This window comes from Triturus cristatus, chromosome 7 (genome assembly GCF_964204655.1).
Source record: "Triturus cristatus chromosome 7, aTriCri1.1, whole genome shotgun sequence".
In the NCBI taxonomy this organism is placed as follows: domain Eukaryota; kingdom Metazoa; phylum Chordata; class Amphibia; order Caudata; family Salamandridae; genus Triturus; species Triturus cristatus.
Window position 1 is genome coordinate 1,196,203,113 of NC_140590.1, and position 25,873 is coordinate 1,196,228,985.

Consider the following 25,873-nt stretch of genomic DNA (forward strand, 5'->3'; position numbering starts at 1 on the left):
GCAGTGGAGCAGCAGGAGTTAAACGTTATCGGTGTATTTACATAAGCCGACAATTGTGCCAACCGTTATCAACAGAACATTCCAGTGGGGCTCCGGCGGTCAGCGGTGCTCTGTAGAAGAGTAACGTTTAGTGTTTCTGCCTCTACGTGACAGAAGCCATGACACTGCTGCACACATTCGAGCCTTTGAGAGATATTCACCTCCTGCTGCCTCGAGGAAGGTTCCCATGACTGGCATCGACGCACGAGCTAAATTGGTGCTCGTCGCTTGGCCTCAAATCCCAAAGTGACTCACTACAAATTAATGCACCTCCTTTCGCACGCACAAAAGTGCTTCCTCCCACCTTCACCTCCCTATTCCGTTCTTCTGCAGGCGTGCCCTGACAGAGTCATCTCGACTCTGTCAGCAGTGAACTCGTAAGCGAGGCAGCGCCTAAATTAGAAAATTAGCTAATACAGACCGTATGGAGTAAGGGTGTAAATCTCGGCTGATGAAATAGTTAACGAGTTATGAAACATGCCTGCAAGTTGATAAAAATTAACATGGCAACTTTCAGCCGCGCTAGTCGAGTCCTGATAATCTACACACGGTCAAGTGAAAGTGGTGCTGAAACAGCTAAGAGGCTGTGATTCTTTTATTTTATCGTATTTTTTCATAAAGTATTTTGAATACCGACCTCATGCTCAACTTTTTATCTGGTAGTGTTAGTCGACCGTTTTTCAGGAACGGTTTTGGTGTGGAGGGACTGAGAATTTAATTGTGTGGCAAAAGCACGCTCCCAAGTACACCCCTGAGAATGGAATACCTACAAACCCAGCTATAGACTTTGGCACACCATCATTACAAGATGCGATCTACACACAACTACAATAAACACTGAACTTTTGTAGCAAGACAACCGTAGGCGTACGTACAATGTGGCCACAAGGAAAAAGTTCAACATGCAAGGCATGCTCTGCCATGGTCCTCTGGGCACAACACACGAAGCAAGGGCAAACGCAGAAGGCATTTTATCAGTGATAAATACATACCCATCAACTTTTTCACTTGAAATTGGAGGTTATGTGAAGTCCTTAAGAGGGTGATCGCATTAAGGTGAATTGTGTACAAACTGCTTTTTAGAGTTCAAGGTTTAACAAGCATTTGCAATGCTATAGGTCTCGCAGTTCTAAGAGTTTGAGCTATTGGCATTGTAAATGGCAATGACTTATTTACGTTTTGGTTTTTAAAACATAAATAAAAGGCATTGTCATTTACAATGCCAATAGCTTAATCTCTCGCAAATGCAAGACCTATTGCATTGCAAATGCTTGTTGAAGGAGTGGAAGGCGATGACTCAAGATCCATGTGTTATTGCAATAGTAAAAGTATATATTATAGAATTTGAGAAAACTTAGAGCTTAATCCCCCATGTGAGCTGCCACTAGGACAATTTAAAGTTACCTCTGCCTTTCCCTGTCCAGGGCATAGTATCGATGGCTGTCAGGCTAGAGGGTGGGACCAGTCCTCTTGACTGGCAGTCAGCAAAGATGATCAAGGGTTAGTTGTATTATTAGTAAAGTGTGCATGTCAGACTGGACAGGCCCCTTGCTGCTTCCAGCCCGGCAGGTGCACCTCAAGCCTGTTGAACCTGTGCTGTATTAAGGAGCTGCTGGGGGAACACAGCACAGCCCCACAGTGGCCTTTGGCGCTCATTGCAGAGGTCCTGTTGTGCGCTGTCAGCTTTGCCTTACCGAACTGAAGATGTGGTAAAGTCACCCTGAAGCTTCACTGGAAGCACCTTGGGCTTTATTATAATACAGCACATGCCTAGCGGCATGGCATAAGCCACCAGCATGTGACAATGTGGTAAAAGATACCTTCCGTGCAGCTTCTGACAGAAATGTGCATTTTACTCCCTAAATCACAAATACGCTACTGGAGGTCTTGCAACTGAAACAAAAGTGCAGCTCCTAGCTTATTATGCAGATGAGACAGACTATAGGTACGAATGGATTGCAAGTACTATCTTTCTCTATGTTTTGTCCAAGCCAAAGTTTAACAACTTAGCTCTTGAGCGCAGTAGGTAGTCAAACGATTCAGGTGTTCCCTTCAATCAATTAATCAATCAAGGGCTTTTAAAGAGCGCTACTCACCCATGAGGGTCTCAAGGCGCTGGGGGGGGGGGGGGGGGGGGGGGGGGGGGGGTTGGGCGGGGGTGCAGCTCCGGGTATGCCCTTCGACCCAAACAACAAATAAAACTGAACTGTTACCGTCAAATACAGCCAGTTCCAGCTGCCGGATTGTATTTACCCAACTGTAGGTAACAATTCGTTCAAAGTGGCACTTACCTGAGTTTGCTTGACTTTCTCACACATTTCTCGCTCTTCGTGATACTCGCAAGAGCGCCACCCAAAATAAAAGAATTGTCGTGTTAAAATGTATCCTATGTAGATTAACATTGCAGCCACAGACGTTACAGCACTGATGATGTTCGTCGCGAGGCTGCCTCGTACCTGAAGGAAATAAAATGGCGGAATTTACTTGCTTGGGTTATTTGTCAAGAGGAAATATTCAGAAACCCTCACTGGTGCCAATGGATCCCCGATGGTAGTGAGACCAGCCTCCAAAGTTCCTACAGGCAGGTCCTACATTTTGAAACATGATTTTACTTAACTGAGACTCACTTTCAAACAATTGAAATGTTTTTATTTAAGCCATACAGTCTATGTGAACTATCCCGTTTACAAATGTATATTTCTAAACAGGGCCGGCTTTAGAGCTGGTGGCGTCCGGTGCAACAATCTTTTTTGGCGCCCCCTCATATGACCACCTCTTCGGATTCCCTCACTACCACTTGGGCCAAAGTGCCCCTCATTTCTCCATATCCCCTGTTTCAAATACATTTCATTTGTTTTAAAACACTGGTTAAGGCTGACTTTACTATTCCACTCCGCTATCCATTTAAAACAGATCTATTATGTGCAGAAGGCATATTTAATGCTCACGATCCTTAAATTATGGCAAGCCACTAGACAAAACTCCAATCTCTCTCTAGCTGTAACATTATTCACAAGAGTTATCTTGACATTTGTATTACTGCTGCACAAGAAACTCTGCGGCAGGTGCTTTTAAATTGTACCTTATTGCTATTCACAGCCCTCCCCGAGGTACTTGCCCCCATCTAAGTCACGCCCTGAGAACCTGCAGACAGTGAGGGATTCCACACTGTTTATTCTGTGTCTTGTCATTATCAATCAAATTAGTCTTTATTCGATATTTTCAATCATAAAAGACACAAATACAAACATAAAATATCATATGAGGATACATTGGAAACAAAATAACCATTTCGGTTTAAGTTCCTATAAAATGTCAGATAAGAGAATTTTTACCCATAAAATCATGCAGTTCTATAAGAAATTTATTATCATCTAGTAATGATAAAAGCTTTCTTAAAATTAGTATCAATTACAATAAAAATAGCTTAAAACACCATATATTCGGGAAATTCCCATGGAGATGCAATACGTGAGGGATACACCACCTAATTATACATACCGACTAATTATTGGAGAGGGTTACTGTAGCAGCCTCCAAACTATTTCTTCTAAGGGCCCAGGTCCAGCTGAGAAATTTCGCCATAGCTATGGCTACGTCTTCACGTGTATCTGTTTTCATAATGCGCAGGACTATCTTACAAGATCTAGTTCCAAAATTAGAACAAATCGACTTGAGCCATTTGTGTCGGGGACCCTTGTGTGCTGGGCACACAAACAGTACATGGGCAATCAACTCTCTCATGGTTGGACATATGGGACATTTAGTATCTAAAACATTGTGCCACTTCGACGTGAGAGATTTTATCGGAAGAGTGCCCACTCTAAATTGCTGATATAATTTCCTGTCACCGGGTCTCATAATAAAATCCCAATAAGCTTCAGGTCTCGATTAAAACTTATGTTCTAAGAAGCTACCTGTTAGAGAGCTACTACTCACCAGTGACATGGACTTATTACTGATCATGTCCCAGTAGAGTGCTTTGTAATCGTTTTTATTTGGAAACAGGTTCCCTGCTGGGTCCTCCCACAAGTGGCTGAGCCCCATATCAGACAATGTGCCCTTGATCTTTTGTAGCCATTTAATGTTTGAAGACAGATCAGCTTCTCTGATGTGCTTAACTGCGTTAGCATATGGTGCTAACTGGTGCTGTCCATAGCCTTCTCCAATAGGCCAGAGGTCTAAAGCCCGCAGCTTCCTCAAATGAAATACATCCCAGATCTAACAATAGGGGTTTGAGAGGAGTCGATTAAGGGAGGCCGGTTAACGATCTCAAGAACTTATTTTGAGCAAGGACTACGGGGGTTACATTTTCGAATCCCCAGAGCTCAGCACCGTAAATTATCGATGCTCTGATTTTCCCTTAATACATTGTTAGTGCTGGCCCTACCGGTTTGGTATGGGAAAGTCGATGTTCTTTTAGTAGGGCACCTGCTAGTTGATTATACCTAAGGACTAACAAATCTATCTGGGGTTTCCAGTTCATCCTCTTACCCATAGTTACTCCCAGATATGTAAAGGTGTCCGTTTGTTCCAGGGACGCATTGTTCATTTCTACTCTGCCTCTTACTATTTTATGTTTATGCAGCACCATGAACTTAGTCTTATCAACATTGACTACTAGTTCATGGTCGTTGCAAAAAACAGTGAATCTGTCGAGGGCACGCTGCAGACTAGATTGAGTTTTGGACAAAATTAAAGTATTGTCTGCAAACATTAAAAGTGGTGCCCTCGAACCGGCAAGAGTCGGAGCGTCAATTGGGTAAGTAGTGTAGTATGAAATAACCTTATTTATGAACAGGGAGAATAGGGTAGGGGCCAGAACACAACCTTGCCATACACCCTTGTTGACTGGGAAGCGATCCGTTAATTCGCCCTGTTGTCCCAACCTTACCTGAGCATAGTTGGACTCATGCATTTTAATGATAAAGAGTAAGAGCTCAGGTGGCATCCCTGCCTCCTTTAGTGTATCCCATAGCTTGTATCGGGGCACTAGATCAAATGCTGATTTAAGATCAACAAATGCAGCATATAGGGTCCCCCCGGCTAAGATCACAGTTCTCCAATAAATCATCATGAATCCAAAGACCTGGTCGATGGAGCGGACGTGGGGACGGAAACCCTCTAGAAAGGTAGATAGGGTTTCCTGATCAGTTATCCATGCATTAACTCTGCCTAACACGAGTCTGGCCACAATCTTTTGTAGGGTGTCAATTAAGCTTATTGGCCTATAATTGCTTGGGCTAGCACGGTCCCCTTTTTTGTATATTGGAATAATTTCTGCCCCACGTCAGGTTTCTGGTATGGGGGCACCTCTGGCCAAGGCATTAGAGATGATGTGGATGTACTTAATCCAGTTCTTCCTATCTTGTTTGAATATATCAGCCGGGATACAGTCCGGACCAGGAGCCCTTCCTGCTGGGACACCGACCAAGACTCTTTCTACCTCCCCTATCTCAAATGTTAGGACAACATCAGAAATAATTTCAGGATAGTCTGTTGGGGTGCCTGTTGGGGAGGCAAATTGGGCCTGATAGTGTGAGACCTATTGATCAGGTGGCACCTCATTAACTGGTACAGGCCCTATGTCTCCATTACCCCATTTAACTGTTTGCCAAAATTGCCGCCAGTTCTTCCCATTACTTGCATAGATCAATTCCTTCCATCTATTTTCATCAAAGTTCTTCTTAGCCCTATGTTGAGCTTTTTTATATTCTTCCCTTGCATTTTTGACCTCCTGTGAAACTCCCAGCCTAATTGCTTGAGAGAGGTGCCTAAATGCAATCCTGCATGCCTCATCATACCATTTTGCTGATTTTTGAATTACATGCCTGGTTGCTCTTTTATTTTTTGTAAAGAAGACTTTCAGCTTTGCAAAAAGGTTCTCATGTACCTTCATATGGGCAGAGAGAGAATCAGCATGTGTGTCTAGGGAGGAAAGAACTGTTAGTGTATCTTCAAGGGTTAGCTTTATCAGATTTAGTATACTTTCATCTTCTGATACCACTGCCCATTTTAACCGCCGACAATCTTGGGACATAATTACATCTGCTGTCGCTATTTCGGAGCTAGCCCTTGGCGGATCCTGACCCTTCCTTAATAGGGTTAGCAGTAACGGATCGTGGTCACTCTCCGTTCTACAATGGACTTTCATATCCATAAATCTTGGCCATAATTCTAGACTAATAAGAAAATAATTGATTCTGCTACTTCTTGTCCCGTTATTAAAAGTGTGGGTGCCTTCGATGTCTGATGACGACCTCCCGTTGACTGCCCTGACCCCTCTCCAAAGATAAGCTTTTTAATTGCAGCGCCGCCTCAGTCCATTTGTTAATTGGGGGCAGCGTTAAAAGTGGTATCCCCCAATTCAAATCCTCATCGGTACTAAGGCTATAGTCTTCGTAACAGAGGGGCTCAAATGTACAGTTGAGGTCGCCTGCAATCACCAAATGATTTACCCCTTTCATAGCATCAATAAAAGTATCCAATTGGGAGATAGTTGGCGATACTTTCCCACCTGCTATCCCTCTCGTGTACACATTGAACAAAATCAGATCTGGCTCGTGTTCTGATTGAACCTTAATGGCGAGAATATCCGGGCTGTCGATTGATAACTCTTCGACCTGATAGTATGCCTGTTGCCTTATCCAAGTAATCAGCCCCCCACTGGGTCTCCCTTTGTGTCTTGCGGTTGCGGCTTTACCCGAAAGCTAAATAACCCGGTCTAAAGATCATATTCAGTGACCATGTCTCTTGGAAAGTAATAAAATCGAACCCCTCAATAAAACTTGACCAATCAAATGACATCGTTTTGGAGGGTAAACCAGCAATGTTCCAGTATATTAATGAAATTAGGGAGGAGGCTGGGCTACCACCCATTACAAGGGGTGTCGAGATCTCTATACTCTCCTGGTGCTTAGCAATAGTTAGCTGTAGTCCTACATCAGTTGCTGGGAAGGGAATGGGTAGGCTATCTATATTCTCTGCCAATATAGGAGTGACTGGATGTAGTCAGTCACATACATCTAGATCAGAAAAAGGGGCAAATCTATAGGTGGATTGAACCTCTAATGATCTATGTATGGTTCTTGGGGGAGCCCATGGCTGTCTGACTAAACTAGGAGGACCCCTCCCAGTTAAAGGGTGGAGATGGGGTTTATACATTTTTTTTAAAAACCTAAAGGCAGAACAGAGATTTTATCAGAGTGTCTTCCTAAGTTACTACCCAAATGAGCCAGTAAGAATCTAACAACATGCTCTTTATTAAAATTGACAACTACACAATCTCCCCTCCCTTCCTTCCTTGAGGGTCCTATCCACACTGTACGTCTCGCCATGATCATCTGATTGTTAATGTCCCCTTCCCAAATCCCAACACCCTTCAGTTGTAAGTTCAGCCAGTGCAGAACTTTGAGTAACAATTGTTTGGTGGTTTCTAACTGTCCTTCGCTCAGTGCTGGGACATTCCTCAGGACCAACACTAAGGGAGCGGCTGCCGAGGGAAGATGTAGGGACGGAGAGTCATCTGAGATTGCATTATATTCCAATCCTCCAAGCATCGTCGACGGTTCTCGTCCATCTGTCCCTGGTGGAGAACTAACCTGTCTTACTGAGGCACAACTTATAAGAGTGTGGGGGGCCGATTCACAGAACTAACTTAAGACAAAATCCTAAACTTACTACTTTTGGTATTCACAGAAGTTAGGATTTTGTCTTAAGTTTGTCTTAAGACAGACTTAAGACAGACTTAAGACAGACTTAAGACAGACTTAAGACAGACTTAAGACAGACTTAAGACAAAATCCTAACTTAAGTCTGTCTTAAGTTTAGCGTGTTATTGGCTACTATCGCTGCAAGAGCGCAATTATCTCCCGGAGAACTCATAATGGATTGGGCGAATTCGCTAGACATGTTCCCAGTTTTAGTGAAATTTCAAGTCATTGGAACCGTTACAATGTCTAAATTGGTGGCTGTGTTAGTAATCTTCTTAGAAGGTTGTGATTTCATTGCTTGTAGACTGGTGGGTTGGGGTTTAGCTGTGACAGTGTTACTCGGCTTACAGGGTATGGGCGCTAAAGGGAGCTTGGATCCAGCAAATAAGCCCTCGAGGACAGAAAAATTGGACTTAGCCTGTGATTCAAAGTTATTTAGACGTTCCTCGATCTGGCTTAGTCTGAGGATGATAGGGTATAATGAAGTTAAAAGTAAATTTTCTAGTCTCTTCCACGTTGCCTAGTTAGCTTCAGGGCATGGACCGCCTGTAGGATCAAAGTTCAAGGCTTCACGATTTGAGGGGGGGGGGGGGGGCGTTATCTACTGCGTTAAAAGAGTCCAGTGTAGCACCCCCTCCGTTTTTATTTATCCTAGGAACTTTGGAGATTTTTTAACTCTGTGGGCCCCCTCCCCTCTTCCTCTTTACTGCAGGATCTGGGATTACTTTATTGCTTTTGCTTTTAAAAAACTTTTTATTTGTTTTCCAACAACATTTCATCGGTACATATTACACATCTGAAACACATTTGCGTTGTTCACCCCTGTTTCGGAGAGCTTTACATCTACCTCTGAAATAAGCAAGTAGTGTTGCAGTTCACCGTCCCTGTTAAAAAGCCAGCCAAGTGCAAGAGAAGTTGCCAAAGAAAAGTCTATACAACATAACAAATAGAATGACATAAATCAGGCATCAGAACATCTGCTAATTGGAAAGAGGAGACACCACCTTTGCTGTCAACTGGGCCATCAAAGTTTGTAGTTCTCTCCGCATCTCTACCGTAAGGGAAATGCAAATGTCTCCTCTGTACTTGTTCCACTTTCCCCATTTATGGTCCCACTTCCTAGGACAGCCCAGTCCCTTGAACACCGTCTTTTCGACAATCATAGCTGTGTCCATGTCTTTTGCCCACTCACCCACAAGTGGGACCGTGTCCACCCCCCATTTCTGCGCTATGTTGCGCTTCGCGATGATAAAGCCCTTCGAGGCCCAACTCTGTTCTGCCTGGGAAAGGTCTGTTTCTCCCCAAATATTAAAAAGACAGAGCTGGGGAGACAACCGTAGGGGCTGGTCACACGTCCTCTCAAGTTGGCGGATGATCTCCACCCAATACTGCTGGATTTGTGGACAGTCCCATATTATGTGTACAAAGGTACCCACTTGATTACAATGCCGGAGACAGAGCGGGTCAGGGCGTCTACCAATTCTAAATAGGAGCTTAGCATCAAAGTAGACCCGATGGAGCACTTTCAGCTGAATGAGCCGTAGGCGCATGGGAATGGCCACTTCCCTGGGGGAGGCCAGTGCGTCTCGCCAGTCATCATCTTCCATGCTTCCCAGGTCCGTCTCCCAACTAACCCTCACTTTTAGCATTGGATCTGCACGGTTATTTACCAGTTTCTTATAAGTGAGCGATATAGCCTTGTTATTCATGGGGTCCAATAATAACCAGTCTTCCAAGGGGGAAGAGTCAGGGAGAGTAGTATCCTTTGGCAGAGCAGACGAGATTGCGTGACTAATCTGCAAGTATCTAAAGTCCTCGGATGACGCCAATTGGTACTTTGACTGGAGTTCAGCGTATGAGGCCAGCTTCCCTTTAACCCACATGTCCCCAACCGTGGATATACCAATTGTGTCCCACTTATCAAATATCGGGCATCGACTAAGGCGTCCCAGGATGTCAGGCTCCCATAGTGGCGTCGCCTTAGTCAGTCGTCCCTTCCATCTCAATTTTCCAGTGACTACGTGCCAAGTCTCTACCGCACGGGCCGTAGGCTCAGTTAAATGAAGTTTACGGGGATTAGTGTATAGCGCCCTATTATAGCCGCCCCGTCCCACAAGCCAATGATCTGTGCGGAAGCTAGGCTCGTCATGCGGGCCGAACACCCACCTATTGATTGGAGTTAGTTGGGAGGCCTAGTAATATAGTTGTAAGTCTGGTAGCCCTATTCCTCCGTCATACCAGCCCATGGTAAGCGTATTCATCGCGATTGGTGGTGTACGGTCTTCCCATAAGAGACTTCGCAATGTGCTATCAATTTGGGAGAAATAGGAGTCAGGAATAGGATTGGGAGTGTTTTGTAACACGTAAAGAAAACGCAGAAGTGCAAGCATCTTGAACAGGGATGCATGCCCCAGGAGAGTAAGAGGGAAGGTTCGCCAGTGAGCTGCATCAGATTTTAGACGCTGGAGAGGCCCAAGCAGGTTACATTCAGAAAAGAGGTCAACATCTGGGGTTTCAAAAATGCCCAAGTAACGAAAGCCTCCGAGGGCCACCGGGATCTCATAGCCCCTAGGGCTAGCTGGGGCAGCGCCCCATAACACATACATCTGGGAATTGGACCAGTTTATCCTGTATCCAGAGTGGGCACCAAAAATATGGAAAATGTGTAACACCCGCCGCAGAGATCGCGCTGGAGATGCCAGATATAAGAGGATATCATCCGCGTATAACGAAATGCGTTCCTCGTAATCAGCTGTCCATTTGATCCCTCGTATCTCCGGATCTCCCCTAACCCAGACAGCGAGTGGCTCCAACACCAATGCAAATAGTAAGGGAGACAAAGGGCATCCCTGTCTCGTGCCCCGGTGAAGGGCGAAAGCAGCCGAGCAGGGATTGTTGACGACAACATGCGCAGTGGGTTTTGTATATAGGAGCCTAATCCAGCATATTAGCTTAGGTCCGAATCCCATACGGGCCAACACTGCGAAGAGAAAGTCCCATTCTATGGTGTCAAACGCCAAGGCGGCATCTAAGGATAACAGGATCGCGTCTTCCTCAATAGTATTAATCCTACCAAGGGCCCCGTGTACCCGTCGCAGACTTCGAGCTGCGTTTCTCCCTGGCATGAATCCGGACTGATCCGGATGGACCAGGTCGGTAATACAGGGAAGGAGTCGATTGGCCAAGAGTTTGGCAAGAATCTTAGCCTCGACGGTCAAGAGCGAGATGGGGCGATACGATTTACAGTCTTCCTCCGGCTTGTTTGGTTTATGTATGACTACTATAGTGGCCGTACGGATATCTGCCAGAAGGAGACCCGACGCAAAACATTTGTTATATAGATTCAACAGGTGGGGAGCTAGTATTGTTGTCATAGGTTTCAAAAGCTTGACAGGAAGCCCGTTTGGACCCATCGCCTTGCCGGATCGGACATCATGTATGGCCTTCTGGATCTCCGTCTCCGTGATGTCCACCTCTAGGGCCTCTCTATCCTGTGGGGAGATGTTGACCATATTAAAAGTCGCTAGGAGGTCGGTCGACATCGGTGAGACGCCTGTGGGATGTTATAAACTTCCTCAAAATAAGATGCAAAGGTATTAGCAATCAATTGAGGGTCAGTAAGAAGAGTGCCATCTGGGCCGGCTATCGCACGGACCCACAGTGACGCCCTGGGTCCTGTCATTGATGGTGTGGCCCATTGTGGTTGGACGTTGGTGCTCGGTGCATGTGGCCACCGCTGCTTTTTTCTTCCTCATGGGGGTGTCCCTTGTGTTGGTTGGGGCCCTCCGTTTCCCCATGGGGGTGCCCAGCTTTGCCTCGGTCGAGGTGGGTCAAGGTGGGTCATGGCTGTGTGTTGGCATGGTGGAGCCGGTGTTGGTTGGCACGGCGTTTTTCGGATGTCCTCTTCTTGTGTTTGCTACTTAGTTTTTTAATCAAATGTCTGCAGACCTTGGTACAGCGATGAGACGATACCCCACTGAATAAGCTAGCAGGCTCAAGTCTCATTTACACTAGTATGTAAACCACTGTTCATGCATAATTCACTGTACATGTATGATGCATTGTTTTCTTTTCCCTAAAGTTTGTCGCTTGTTAAAAAAAAAAAAAAGATAAATAAAAGGAATGCTCATCTGTAAACTTAGGGATGTCATCTTAGTGATAGTGTAGGGAGGATAGATTAATGCTTTACATGCATCAGCCCTCGATGCAGGGAGATTTGGACTCTTTCTTTTTAATTACTTGTATTCTTGTTCTGGAGCTGAAGCCGGCCCTGTCTACACAAATGCATTTCTCTTTTGTCTGAAAGACACAACTCTAAAAAGTACAAGGACAGCTGCTCTGACGACAGGCTGTCATGGTATGCTGTTTTCTCTTTGAACATCCACACATTACCACACAATAGCATACGGTTATAAATATGCGCACAAAATGTAGACAAGGCAATTTACTGGGGCATTGCTCAGCATCAAGATCCTTCTGTTGAGGAACTTGGTGGAATTTAAGTCTGAAAACACTAGCTTCATTTGAATAGAACATTACAAATGTGCCTACTGATTTGAAAAGAAAGAGTCCCTAACCCAGTAAGTGCCATAATATAGGAACTTTTAAAGAGTATGACGATACATGTGAGTAATGAGACAGAGACAATGTATTGTAAAGGGAAAACAATTTAAAGAATGATGGGGGTCGCTTGTGAGAGACTAAGAGAAAGTTAGTATTGGACAGAAAGAAGAGAAGAAGAGACCTCATAAAAACAGGTCTGAAAAAACCCTCAGCCCAAGGCTATTTTCAGGATTCTCTTACCAGGCCGATCCGGGGCTTTTTGGCAGCTGCAACCGACAGAGATCCGGAAATTATACACTGTTTGGAAAAGGAACGAAAGTGGTTCACAATGCGCGACAAGAGGTTACAAAAATGACATTTATTAACAGTGGATTATGGTTTAACACCTCTCCAAGAAATATCCTAAAATCACTTCAAAATAGTTCAAAATCTCAAGAAAATGGCATTATCCGTCAACTGTAAGTATAGAACCTGGAATTTTGACAAACTTAAGAGTCTTATCACACACGCCATATTACACCATTTGATAATATGTGGGAAGTGAAGTTGGGTTCCCAGCTCTGATGGTAAAAACATGGCTCACAAATCCTGGTGGTCCAAACCTGTCCATATAATGTATCTATACCTTTGGGGGGGACTCAAACTGAAAAGTATTTAAGCTGCATACAAAATACCAGGTGGAAGTGAGAGATATTGACAGGGGGGAAGATACATGAATTTGAGATTGTGGGAGGTCAATTTTCTGTGATGGTAATGATTTTTTTTAGGCTTTGCGAGCAGGTGTCAGTCTCTGGGCGCAGGTAAGATATTATTCCTTTATGATTCTTGTACTGTGTGAGAGTTTTTCACAACAGCATAGGGTCTGGCTGGCAAATGGTTCAAAACCCTAATAAAACAAGCACTGGCAAAACCTCTAGGTCTCGGCAATTCAAATGTCTTGTAGCCATATTTGGTCCCTTAAGCGATATTACTGTGACATTGTTGTGTCTTCAATAAGAACATGCGTGGGGTAAAACATCAAACATTGAACTGCAAAAAGAAAGTAACAGGGAGACACAAATCTTAGGCGTAAGGGATTGGTCAAGTGAACCTATTTGATTGAAATACACTGAAAGAGAGAGATTTGTCTTTTTTAAGGTGCGAAATGACAACTAAGCTAATGAAACAAAAATAGAAATATGAGAAACACAGAGGCGAGTTGTATGTGACTCAGGGTGACTTGAATACACGCTGGACAAAATGCCAACAGGTCTCGCCTACGGCAGGTATTGGCTTTCTCACAGTTTGAGCCATGTTGTACAGCAGCTGCGCTGCTGTACAACATAGCTGAAACATTTACCAATTCGATACTTTACGTAGGGGAGACCATTTAGCTTTGCCAGCGTTTCTTTTTCATGCCTCCTTGCAGCCTGTCTCTGCTCTGTGAGCTGTTCGTTGTCTGGCAGCAGGGTTTTGGCCGAGCAATGAATGTCACATAATAAGCTTAATATTATAGCTTGTGGAACAGCTTAACATCATACTTCAAGCATGACAGTTTTCTTCTCAGCCAAATAGAAATTAGTCTTCAAAAGTAGAGTATACACCCGAGTCCTATAGCATCAAACCTTTGAGGACAAGAAGAAAAGGCTTAAGCAGTTATTGGTTTGCTCCAGTTTTAGACCTGTCTGCCTATGCAGGGTTTGTTAACATTTGACTGATGTGGACTCCTTTGAGCAGCACTTCAAGTAACCCAAAAAGTAAAAGTATGTATGTTTTCTTGTTCCTTGAACTTGCTGGCCGAATAAATCATGGACAAATGAAGTGCACATGTAGTCTTAAATATCATCAGTGTCAAGGTAAAGCAATAGCTAGATTATGTCTGGCGGCATACAAAACAGGAAGCTCTGAGCGATATGGTACAGATTCACCCACTGGGGAAGCAAGGGCTCGAATGCAAGCAAGCAAAATACCCAGATCCCCTCTTTCATTGGTAGGGTAGTAAAAGAGACACAACTGGGGTGCAGTGGCCCCCTCCCAACATATGGCACTGTTGTCACTTCACCTGCTGCACTATTGATAGCTGTGCTCCTGGATTCAACACAATGGGTGACAGTTATCAGCTTGGTGGGACCCTGCAGAATAAAGCATATTAGGGTGCGACATCAGGGTGAGAAAAACAGGAGACAGAGTGACGAACTGGGAAAGCGTTCGGCCCCCTGGGCACAGTGTTTTCCCGTTTTACCTAACAAAAGCCAACAGGTCTCTATTTACTGCACATGTTGTGTGGAATGCTGTGGGAAATTACCGTGTCCAAGCGAGTGCTTAATTTGTAAAATATGAAGTGCCAGGGCTCTGACCAGGAGGCCACTGCAGCTTGCACCACCCATCGCCCCTGTCATCTCTGCCAAAACAACTACTGACCATCTCTCTCGCATGTGAATGCGACATTTCAGATTATTCCAGGTCCCCAAAGCTAAAGGAATGGCTGGGGAGGCAGGTATTGGTAATTTGTTTAATGTATATTGTTTTCCTAAACACTGTTATACTGCTAATCTCTAAAATACATGAGCAGCGCCACCTTGTGGCAGACTGCCCTAAGTGTGGTCTTGACAATTAGGTGCCGAGCACCGGAAACCAATTAAGTGCCGAGCTCAGCACCGGAAAGCTCCGGCCCAAATTAAGCACTGGCCCAAGCTGTTATAAATGCCCTGTGATTCTATTTCACACCCGGTTGTCGCCAACTGCAGACAGCGAGGGATTCCACACTGTTTATTCTGTGTCCTGTCAAGGGAGGACACTTTATCCATCACATAATATTTGTGAGGTTGCGGGTGTGTCATGTGGGCATGTCTTCGAATGTGTGTTTTATTAATTTTGAGGAGGTACATGTGTGTGTGTGTTTACAACAAGCTGTTGTGTGATATAGCAATGCTAATGCACGATTGGGTGTCATCGTGGTACCTGTGTATGTGTGTTTTGTGTGTGTTTACATATGCTCGTGTGATTTGCCTATGAGTGCGTATTTACTCTGGGGAACGTGAACTAACTGTGCAAGCCCAGAAAGGATCCTGACACAGACCCCCTGCACTGAGGCCTAAAACTGTCCCCAGCCCTGAAAACGGTCCCTTTCCCCGCCTCGCCGGGAGCCCTAAAAACTGACCCCATGCCCTAAACACTATCCCAACCCCAGCCCCTGCCCAGAGCCCTAAAAACGGACCCCTACCTCTGGAAACCACCCCAACCCCCCTGCCCTGAGCCCTAAAACCTGGCCCCCTAGTCGATAAACAACCCTGACTCCCCCGAGCCCTATAAACTACCCCACCCTGAAAAAATAAACCCCCAAGACATGGCCCCAGCCCCACTTACCTCACTGCATCCTCTCTGGATCCTCCTCTTCCTGTCTTCCCGTGCCTGCTCATCCGCTCTGCATCTAGACCGCACATTGCCTTAACTACACATATGCTTTGTTAAGGCATATGCGTGGTTAAGGCAAGCGTGGTTTGGCTTGCAAGGAAACAGCACATGTGGCTCTGCCGTCGTTGTTAAGGCTGTTTCCCCAGAGAAACATCTGGGAGAGGTCCAGAGCAGGCACTAAGCACATGTACCTCACCCCTGGATGACTTCTGCCCTCCTCACTCTACCCTAATTTAAGAAGAACTTGTTTTCATGTAGCACTTCATACCGCACCTCTGCTGCCTCAAAGCACTGTAAATAACAGGTGTTGATTTACTAATCCAAGACCGATAAAAGCCTGAGCCAGATGGGATTTCAGCTCATGAATTGCAGGTCACTGCAGAATCAAGCTTGGGTGGGAGGGAGGTCACTGGAATAAGGCAGCAGCAAAGGATCAAGTTATGCCCCAGGCAATGGCGGAGCAGTTCGGGTGGCACTACAAAGTTGCGCCCAATCAACATATTGCGGTGGCATCGAAGTGGCGAATATATATTCCTATTACATAGCCTCTGATTTACTAATCATAAATGAATGCTGGTATAGTTCACCAACGGACCTGGCGTTTGCACTGAAACATGCGTCGATGGAGGGTGTCCCCCTCCATCGGCTATTAGTGCACGGAGCCTAGACTTCCTACCTCATGCCAGCAGAAAAGTGGTTCGGCTCTGGAAGTACACAGTTGGGCAGATGGGTTGGTGCGGTCGCCTGACCCAAGCGACTCCCCTGTGGCACGGTACCCATCTACGCTAGGTGGCGGCTCTAATGGGATTTCGCAAATGGGACCTAGAGGGCATATCCACACTTGGGGATGTTATGAAGGGTACTACTCTAAAGTCCTTCCAACAGTTACAGGCAGAATTTCAGTTGCATAAGACGCAATTTTATAAATACCTCCAATTGCGCCACGCTCTTACTCTCATGATTCTCTCCCTTGTCACAATGCCGGAGTATCACCGCCTTGAGGGCCGCCTCCTCATGGGAGACCTGGGTGGACATAATATCCGACAGGTCTATCAGACATTAACGACACACACCAGAATGACAATACACAAGACGAGAAAGGCGTGGCAGGATGACTTAACAGACGACGACTAGGTCGAAGCCATCACTAGCCCCTGGAGCGCGGCTGCATCTTCTCGATACCGCCTCATCCAATTTAAATATGTACACCGTGTATACTATACATCACTCCGTCCCTGGAGGATAGGAGTCTGCGAAAGAGAAGAGGGAACATTCATACATAAGGGCTGGAGCTGCACAGCTCTACAGCCCTTCTGGGGTAAAGTCTCAACCTGTCTGGGCAGGATATTATCCTGGGATCTCCAATATGACCTAAAACTATTTTTATTGCACAGGACTGACGGGATGGGGGAAACCGGCATAAACAGCACCTGCCTTTCCTGGCCCTCACTATTGCTAAGCGCGACATCGCCCAGTTATGGAAGGGGGCTTCCCCCCGACATTGGGGAAATGGCGAAAAGACCTAGACAGTTGCATGGGAGCAGAAATTGCGGTGTTCCAAGCACGAGGCTGCCCACAGAAACACAGGAAAATATGGTCCCGATGGGCAACATATCGGGGTATCGATTTACCTCCCCTTCCCTCTCAGACTCCCAGATGGGATATTCTCTCCGCTCTCCCTTGACCACAGCACACCACACATTATACTTCATCATTGCCTATACATGTACTCAACTTTACTTCCTAAGATGCACGGGTATTGGAACTGCCTGCGCTACGTTTTTTTTGTTATATATGCAAGTTTTGCAGTCAATAATGTGTACAACTTGGTACATCCGAATCATTTTTGCTTCCAATATGTATATGCAGGTCTGCGGCCCAGACTGTACCATGAAAGAGTCAATAAAATGTTTAAAAAAAAAAAAAAATGCCCCAGGACTGACTTAATTGACATGAAAAGGCACTTTATACAGGGCTGTGAGACAGATTCAGTGGCAGCGCTATTTACACACATTGATTAATGCAGTGTCGTAAGGCAAGATTCTGTGGCAGCGCTATTAACACACTTTGATTTAAGCAGCACTATGAGGCAGATTCTGTGGCAGCAGTATTAAGACACACTGATACAAAAGGGATACCAGCCCCAAACAAAATACAAACTTTGATTGTGAAATGAAAGGGCAAGCTTTTATCAATTCCTGTGAAGATGGTTATTCACCACAAATAATGGTGTTGTCTGGCTTGGACGCACAAGAAGGAGTAGTTTCTTTTCTGTAACTCCAGTTCTGTAGTAGGGGTATCTCTGTTATAGTCATAATCTAGTGAATAGTCCCGCCCATGTGCGGGGACCCCGGAGCAATAAAAAAATCATCTCTTAAGGTGTAAAACATGCAGACCTGCATCCACCTTTAAGAGAGAATTTAATGTAAAGACAGATAATGCAGCCTATACCTACAGGCTACACTGTCCAGTACTTCAACTAGAATTCCACCAACATCCACAAACAGCACTGCCTGTCCAGCTTTTCTCCACCAGGGAAAAAAACACCCTGCCTCTACCAGCAAAAGCCTCTGGAATGATAGAGAGGAAGGAATGGACAGACAAGCCCCATAGGCTGCCATTATGTGGCTCAGAACAGGATACTGTGCCTTTAAGAAAACTTTCCAGAACTTTCCCAGTATCCCAGAATGCACAGCAGGTCCCTTTTACTTTCAGTTTTTTTTTTAAGGCGTAGCACGCCAGACCTGTAGCATTCCGTATATTAACATTCATCTCTCCAACGGGGAGGAGGGCGGGCGCTTATGACTATAACAGAGATACCCCTACTACAGAACTGGAGTTACAGAAAAGAAACTACTCCTTCTGTAGTAGGGGATCTCTGTGCATAGTCATAATCTAGTGAATAGAATGGCAAGCCCATCCCCACACAACGACGGTAGTGGAGAATACACAAGACACTACCACTACTGTGCGAACAGATTTCGCAGCGAAGCCTGCCCAACCTGAGCATCTGCCCTGGCATCCGTGTCCAGACAGTAATGCGCAGCAAAGGTATGGACCGACTTCCAAGTGGCCGCCTTGCAGATTTCCGCAATCGGAACATTACGCAGCAAAGCCGTCGTGGCAGATTTGCCCCTGGTGGAATGAGCCTTAGGTTTACCCCCTAAGGTCTTATTAGCCTTTTGATAACACAATTGTATGCAGGACACAATCCACCGAGAGATGGACTGCTTAGAGGTCGCGAGACCGGTCCTGACTGATCCATAATTAATAAACAATTGGTCTGACCTACGAATATCCTTGGTCTTATCAAGATAAAACTTCAACACCCTCCGAACATCCAGGGAATGGAGAGACCTTTCCGCTGGCGAAGAGGGATTCTGAAAGAACGTAGGTAAAGTTATGGTCTGGTTGACATGAAAATCAGAGATCACCTTAGGAAGAAATTTAGGGTGAGTACGCATCACAACCTTAGCAGCGTGAAATACAGTATAAGGTTCTTGACAACATAATGCCTGAAGTTCACTCAACCTGCGGGCCGATGTAATGGCCACTAGGAACGCCGCCTTCCAGGATAGGTGCTGCAATGAAGCCTTGTGAATGGGTTCAAAAGGCTCCTTCATCAGTCTGGACAGCACCACATTCAAGTCCCAGGAAGGCGAAGGAAGTCTGACAGGAGGAAACACTTTCTTCAAGCCTTCCAAAAAATCCTTGACCACAGGGATCTGAAAGAAGGAAGTCTGTTAAGGGCATTTCCTGTAAGCAGTCAAAGCAGCCAGATGAACCCTAATGGAATGGAAATTAAGGCCGGACTGCGCCAAATGTAAAAGATATGGAAGGATGACATCTTCCTTACACGTCGTAGGATCAAAGTTCTTAGACTTACACCAGATACAGAACCTCTTCCACTTATAGGCATAGGACGTCCTAGTGGAAGGCCGTTTAGACTCCTTCAGTATGTCCATACAATCTTCTGGTAGATTCAGATGGCCATATTGCACTATTTCAGGAGCCATGCCGCCAAACTCAAAGACGAGAGGTTGGGGTGCACCATCCACCCCCCGAACTTCGTGAGAAGGTCCGGCCTGCACGGCAACCGTATGTGAGGAAGGAGAGACCGGTGGAGCAGGTCCGTGAACCACCACTGTCTGGGCCCTGGACTGGGACAGCTTGATGAGCACTGCCGGAATCAGGGGAATGGGTGGAAAAGCGTACAGAAAGCTGTTCGACCAGTCGATCCATAGCGCATTCCCCAGCGTCCCCCGCTGGTAGTACCTGGATGCGAAGTCTCGGCATTTGCTGTTTTCGGCGGTGGCGAACAGATCTACGTCTGGAGTCCCCCACCTTGCGAAGACTTCTCCTAGTACTTGGTCGTTTATGACCCATTCGTGGTTTTCCTGAATCAGCCTGCTCAGTGCGTCCGCCTGAGCATTCTGCACCCCTGGCAGATGCGTGGCCGTAATCGTCAGTCCTCGGGCCAGAAGCCAGTGCCAGATCGCCTGCGCCTCCTGCGACAGAGTGCGCGATCTCGACCCCCTCTGCTTGTTGAGGTAATACATCGTAGTTGTATTGTCCGTCTGTATCAGCAGTGAGTTGGTCTGGAAGGACGGAAGAAAGGCCTTCAGCGCCAGGAAGACAGCTCTGAGTTCCAGGAAATTGATGTGGTATGTCGATTCCAACGGGGACCACTTTCCCTGAATCTGCAACTCCCCGGAATGCGCTCCCCAGCCTTGGAGAGACGCATCCGTCACAACACTGTTCGTGGGAATGTCCTTGTGGAAGGGAACCCCCTTGAGGAGGTTCTCCGCCGAGCACCACCACTTCAGAGACTGAAGAGCATGTAGAGACAGCCGTATCTTGTCGTCCCAAGAACCTGTCTTCTGATCCCACTGATCCTCCAAGCACTCCTGCAGAGGTCTCATGTGCAGCCGTGCATGAGGAAGATACAGGAGGCCATCGATCCCAGCAGTGAAGACACCTTCCTCACTGTCGTCGATGGAGCAATCCTGAGTTCCTGGGCCTTCAGAAGGAGTGATAACCGTCTCTCCTCCGAAGGAGACACGCTTGCTGACCGCGTATCGATGGAGGCTCCCAGGTACTGAATGCACTGGACCGGAGTCAGGGTCGATTTGGACATGTTGACGTGTAACCCCAATTTGCGCAAAAGAACGCACGTCCACCGGAAGTGTTCCTCTGCTTCCGAGAAGGATGAGGCCTTGATCAACCAATCGTCCAGGTACGGGTAGACAAACACCTTGTTCCTCCGCAGGTGTGCCGCCACCACCGCCATGCACTTCGAGAAGGTCCTGGGCGCGGACTTCAGTCCGAACGGCAGTACTGTGTATTGATAGTGATTGGCGCCGACTTGGAATCGCAGGAACTTCCTGTGCTTCCGTGCAATGGGCACATGGAAGTACGCATCCTGTAGATCTATGGCACAGAGCCAGTCTCCCCGTTGCAGCTGAGGGTAAATCTGATGCAACGATAGCATACAAAACTTCTCTCTGCGAATCCATTTGTTTGTACCTCTTCTACCGCCTTTTTTCTCAACAAGATGTCTGCCTCCGCCTGGAGCTCTCACAGCTGAAACCGAGAGCTTACCGGCGGAATCGCTGGAGGCGGGCTGATAAACCGAAGACTGTATCCATTGCAAACAATATTCAGCACCCACTTGTCCTGAGTAATTTTTCTCCACTCTGCCGGAAAAAATTGAATGCTTCCCCCCACTGGAGTGGGTAACGGTTGAAGGGGAAGTAGGCGCTCAGGGCCGAGACCCGGCCTGGCCCTTGGTAGTGGTAGTAGCCTGCTGGCCTCCTCTACCCCTCTGGTGTTTCTGTAAGGGTTTCCGGAACTGCCGCTGTTGGTGCTGCTGCTGTCCCGAACCCTGCCCACGCCCTCTGCCCGTAGATCCGAACCGCCTCTGGAACGGGCGCTTCTTCTTCCCGGCCTTCTCCAACCCGACAGCCGTCAGGGTCTCCGCCTCCGCCTTCATGCGGGCCATCTCATCATCCGCATGTTTTCCAAACAGGGTTTCCCCCGAGAAGGGCAGATTGGCTACTCTGTGCTGAGCCTCTGGCTTGAGCGACGTCGGGCGCAGCCAAGAGTGACGCCTTTGGTTGACGCCATGACAGTAGGCATGCGCCGCCAACAAGGAGACATCCGCTGCCGCACTGATGACCTGGTTCGAAACCAGCATACCCTCTCGTACCGTTTCCAGGAAGTCCTCCTTCCTGTCCCGAGGCAGCAGGTCCGCATACTGTTGGAGGGACTCCCACAGGGCCTGGTCGTAACGTCCCAACAGCGCCCCCGCACTTGCCGCCTTCATGGTGGTAGACGCGGTCCCACACACCTTCCTGCCCGCCGAGTCCAGCCAGCGGCTTTCCTTGTCGGGCGGAACCGTCGATGAGGGTGCAGTCGCATGCTGCTTCCTCGCTGCCGTCACGATGACAGAATCCGGCTTTGGGTCCATCCGTAAAAAGGCAGGGTCCGAGTCTGGGGCCCGATACTTTTTCATGAGCCGTGAGGGAGCGGCTTTCGTCACCGCGGGGGTGAGGAATAACTCCAACGCGGGTTCCACCAGTCCCGGCACTAGAGGCAGCAGGGGGCGAGACAGGTGTTTTTTTTTTGTGGAGAGTCTCGAAAATCACGGACGTCGTGGGTGTCGGTACCGTCACCGTGATCCCCAACATGGCTGCCCCCCTCAGCAGCACCTCCTGGAAGGAGACCAGATCATCCACCGGAGACACCCTAGTCCCCGGTGAGTCCGACAGCGTCGGTGAGAGATCCCTGGCCGAGGACCGTGTGCGCGACCTGGACCTGTGCCTCCTATGGCGTCGTCCCGATGTTGACGACGACGACCGTCCACGACTCCGCAACCTTCTCCTGAAGGAACGGGAGCGCGACCTCCTCGGCTTTGGCCTGTCCGCCGGTCTAGCCGGACCCGGCGACCGTGGGTGTCGCGGCCTTGGCGTCCCCTGCGGTGGAGTCGGACACCTGGGCAGGGAGACCGACCGTAGCGGAACCGCAGGTGGCCCCAACGGGGTGCGAGGCGGTATCGGCGGCGGTGGGGGTGGTGGAGGCGGTGACGCAGGCGGCGGTGGTGGAGGTGGTGGAGGAGGAGGAGGCGGTGGAGGCGGTGGAGGAGGCGGAGGTGTATACACCTCGGAGTACACCGATCCCGGTGACTCCGTTCCCCTCTCTCTCTTGGCGTCAGGGCTCCCCCTGCGCCGTCTCGACGTCGATCTTCTCGACGGCGGTCTCCTCGACGTCGATCTCCTCGACGGCAAACTCCTCGACGGCAAACTCCTCGACGGCAAACTCCTCGACGGCAAACTCCTCGACGGCAAACTCCTCGACGGCAAACTCCTCGACGGCAAACTCCTCGACGGCAAACTCCTCGACGGCAAACTCCTCGACGGCAAACTCCTCGACGGCAAACTCCTCGACGGCAAACTCCTCGACGGCAAACTCCTCGACGGCAAACTCCTCGACGGCAAACTCCTCGACGGCAAACTCCTCGACGGCAAACTCCTCGACGGCAAACTCCTCGACGGCAAACTCCTCGACGGCAAACTCCTCGACGGCAAACTCCTCGACGGCAAACTCCTCGACGGCAAACTCCTCGACGGCAAACTCCTCGACGGCAAACTCCTCGACGGCAAACTCCTCGACGGCAAACTCCTCGACGGCAAACTCCTCGACGGCAAACTCCTCGACGGCAAACTCCTCGACGGCAAACTCCTCGACGGCAAACTCCTCGACGGCAAACTCCTCGACGGCAAACTCCTCGACGGCAAACTCCTCGACGGCGACCTCCTCTTCGTCGATCTTCGCGACGTCGATCTTCGCGACGTCGACCGTCGATCTTCGCGACGTCGATCTTCTCCGTGACGTCGATCTCCGTGACGTCGTTCTTCGTGACGTCGATCTCCTCGACGTCTACCGCCGCCTCGACGCCGGGTGTCGGCTGGCTCGCGACGTCGAGGAGCACCTCGACGGCGACCTTCTTCTTTTCGTCGACGGCGATCGGCGACCTCCCCTTGACGGCGAGCGCCGACGCCGAGTCCGATCTTGACGCCGATAGCTTGTCGACGGCGTCGCCGCAGACGATGCTGATGTCGTCGACGGCGGCCTGTTCAGCTCCTTCGACGTCCAACGTCGACGCCGCTTCTCCCCAGAGCCCTGGGGAGATGGCGAACAGACGGTAGTCCTCCCCCTCGACGCCGCCGTCGACGCCCTCGACGTCGACGGGGAGAGGGGACGCTTGCTGGTCTTCCTGCCCCTGGGGAGCCCCCCAGAGGCCTCAGCATGGGCAGAATCAGCCCCTCCAGACCCACCTCGTGCCTTCAGTCTTCTGTCCTCCAGGACCTGGAGCCTGATTTTCATCCTCTCTCTCAGGGTCCTGGCTGAAAAAGAGCAGCAAATCTCACACTCCTCCGGCACGTGGGACTGGGGAAGGCAGACGATGCACACCCTGTGTGGGTCTGACTTAGCCTTCTTCCTTTCACAATCAGGACACTTGCCGAACAAGCCAGGCATGCTGACAACTCCAGAAGGAAAGGACTTTATTCTAACACTAAATCACTGAAAAGTGAACAAATAAACCCTTGAAAAGGGAGAGCTCAATGCTCCAGGGTCCTGCTAGCAGGAGCCGGAAAAAAGAACTGAAAGTAAAAGGGACCTGCTGTGCATTCTGGGATACTGGGAAAGTTCTGGAAAGTTTTCATAAAGGCACAGTATCCTGTTCTGAGCCACATAATGGCAGCCTATGGGGCTTGTTTGTCCATTCCTTCCTCTCTATCATTCCAGAGGCTTTTGCTGGTAGAGGCAGGGTGTTTTTTCCCTGGTGGAGAAAAGCTGGACAGGCAGTGCTGTTTGTGGATGTTGGTGGAATTCTAGTTGAAGTACTGGACAGTGTAGCCTGTAGGTATAGGCTGCATTATCTGTCTTTAAATTAAATTCTCTCTTAAAGGTGGATGCAGGTCTGCATGTTTTACACCTTAAGAGATTATTTTTTTATTGCTCCGGGGTCCCCGCACATGGGCGGGACTATTCACTAGATTATGACTATGCACAGAGATCCCCTACTACAGAACGTTCGATTTATACCACCCCTGGACTCTAGCTGCCAGAGCACGATAGTTTGTGTAAAATATATGCTGGATCCAGCAAGTGTCTGTACTTACGGCAATAAAAAAGAGCTCTTTTTTCTGCATATCCCAGTGATTTCACTTAGTGTCGACACTATGGGTGTGCATTAGCACTGCTTGACCTTAAGAGTGACCCGCGCAGACCCGTATCTTACAGTTTGTTTGTATAATGTAACCATCTTGGTAGAAGGCACTGTGGCACTCACATCAGCCCCAACAAGCTTTGATGTGGCAGGCAGCTGGCAACAGTGCTCACAGCTATTACTGAACGTAGCGGCCATCTGTGACTGGAAAGATTTTCTATTCATGCGAAAGAGCGACGTGATTGACAACCAAAAAATACTAACTGGAGCTATTATGAAATGAGTGCATTCTTGTGTACTGTAGCTGGTGCGCATGTAAAGTGCTCCTATCCCTTTGTGTTGAGTTAGTGCAATAAAAACAAGCATTGGCATAGCCAATAGGTCTCGCCTTTGAGACCTTATAAGTGTTTAGCCATGCAACAGTTGCATAACTAAACACTTATAAGGTCCCAAAAGCGGGACCTATTGGCTATGCCAATGCTTGTTTTAACTGCTGCAATCCATTGAACCCTCGGCCGCGAAAGTGATCGCGATCAAACATCAAAGTGGCCTCGCGGCCACGAAAGTGAAAGTAATCGCGGTAAAGCGCGACGCGCGCGCACATGCACTGTAGCTCTAGGCTGGCCTGGTAGCACTTTTTGGAGCCCTTACAAAATGTCTCGCCAGAACAGCGCATGCGCTGGGTCAGGCGAGACCTAAAAAGCTAGCGGGAGCTAGAGAGAGGATGCAACAACAGATAGTGAAAGAACAGGGAGCACACTGCAGGCTCACTGCAGAGCACAATGCAAGCTCACTGCAGGGCATATAGGGCAGGCTTATGAGTTCAATGCAAAGCATGCTGAAGAGCCTGCTGTACGAAGGCAAAGTTTGATACCCAACGGTACAAGAGGGTCTCATTTACTCCAGTATGCATGGCGCTTTAGCACCCTTACAG

General features: G+C 47.9%; 1 protein-coding gene across 10 annotated transcripts in view; it reads right to left on the minus strand.

Moving 5' to 3' along the window:
- The window catches only part of LOC146811587 (membrane-spanning 4-domains subfamily A member 4A-like), a 321,638-nt gene that overhangs the window by 33,557 nt on the left and 262,208 nt on the right, over nucleotides 1–25,873 (minus strand). For 9 of the 10 annotated variants that reach the window (XM_085618566.1, XM_085618571.1, XM_085618567.1 and 6 more), the window contains 2 exons: nucleotides 12,555–12,611; nucleotides 2,331–2,495 (listed from right to left, as the gene is read on the minus strand). In XM_085618566.1, coding sequence (XP_085474692.1) covers nucleotides 2,331–2,495; nucleotides 12,555–12,611 — 222 coding nt within the window. The remainder of the gene's footprint in view (nucleotides 1–2,330; nucleotides 2,496–12,554; nucleotides 12,612–25,873) is intronic. The other variant, XM_085618569.1, reaches the window with a different exon arrangement.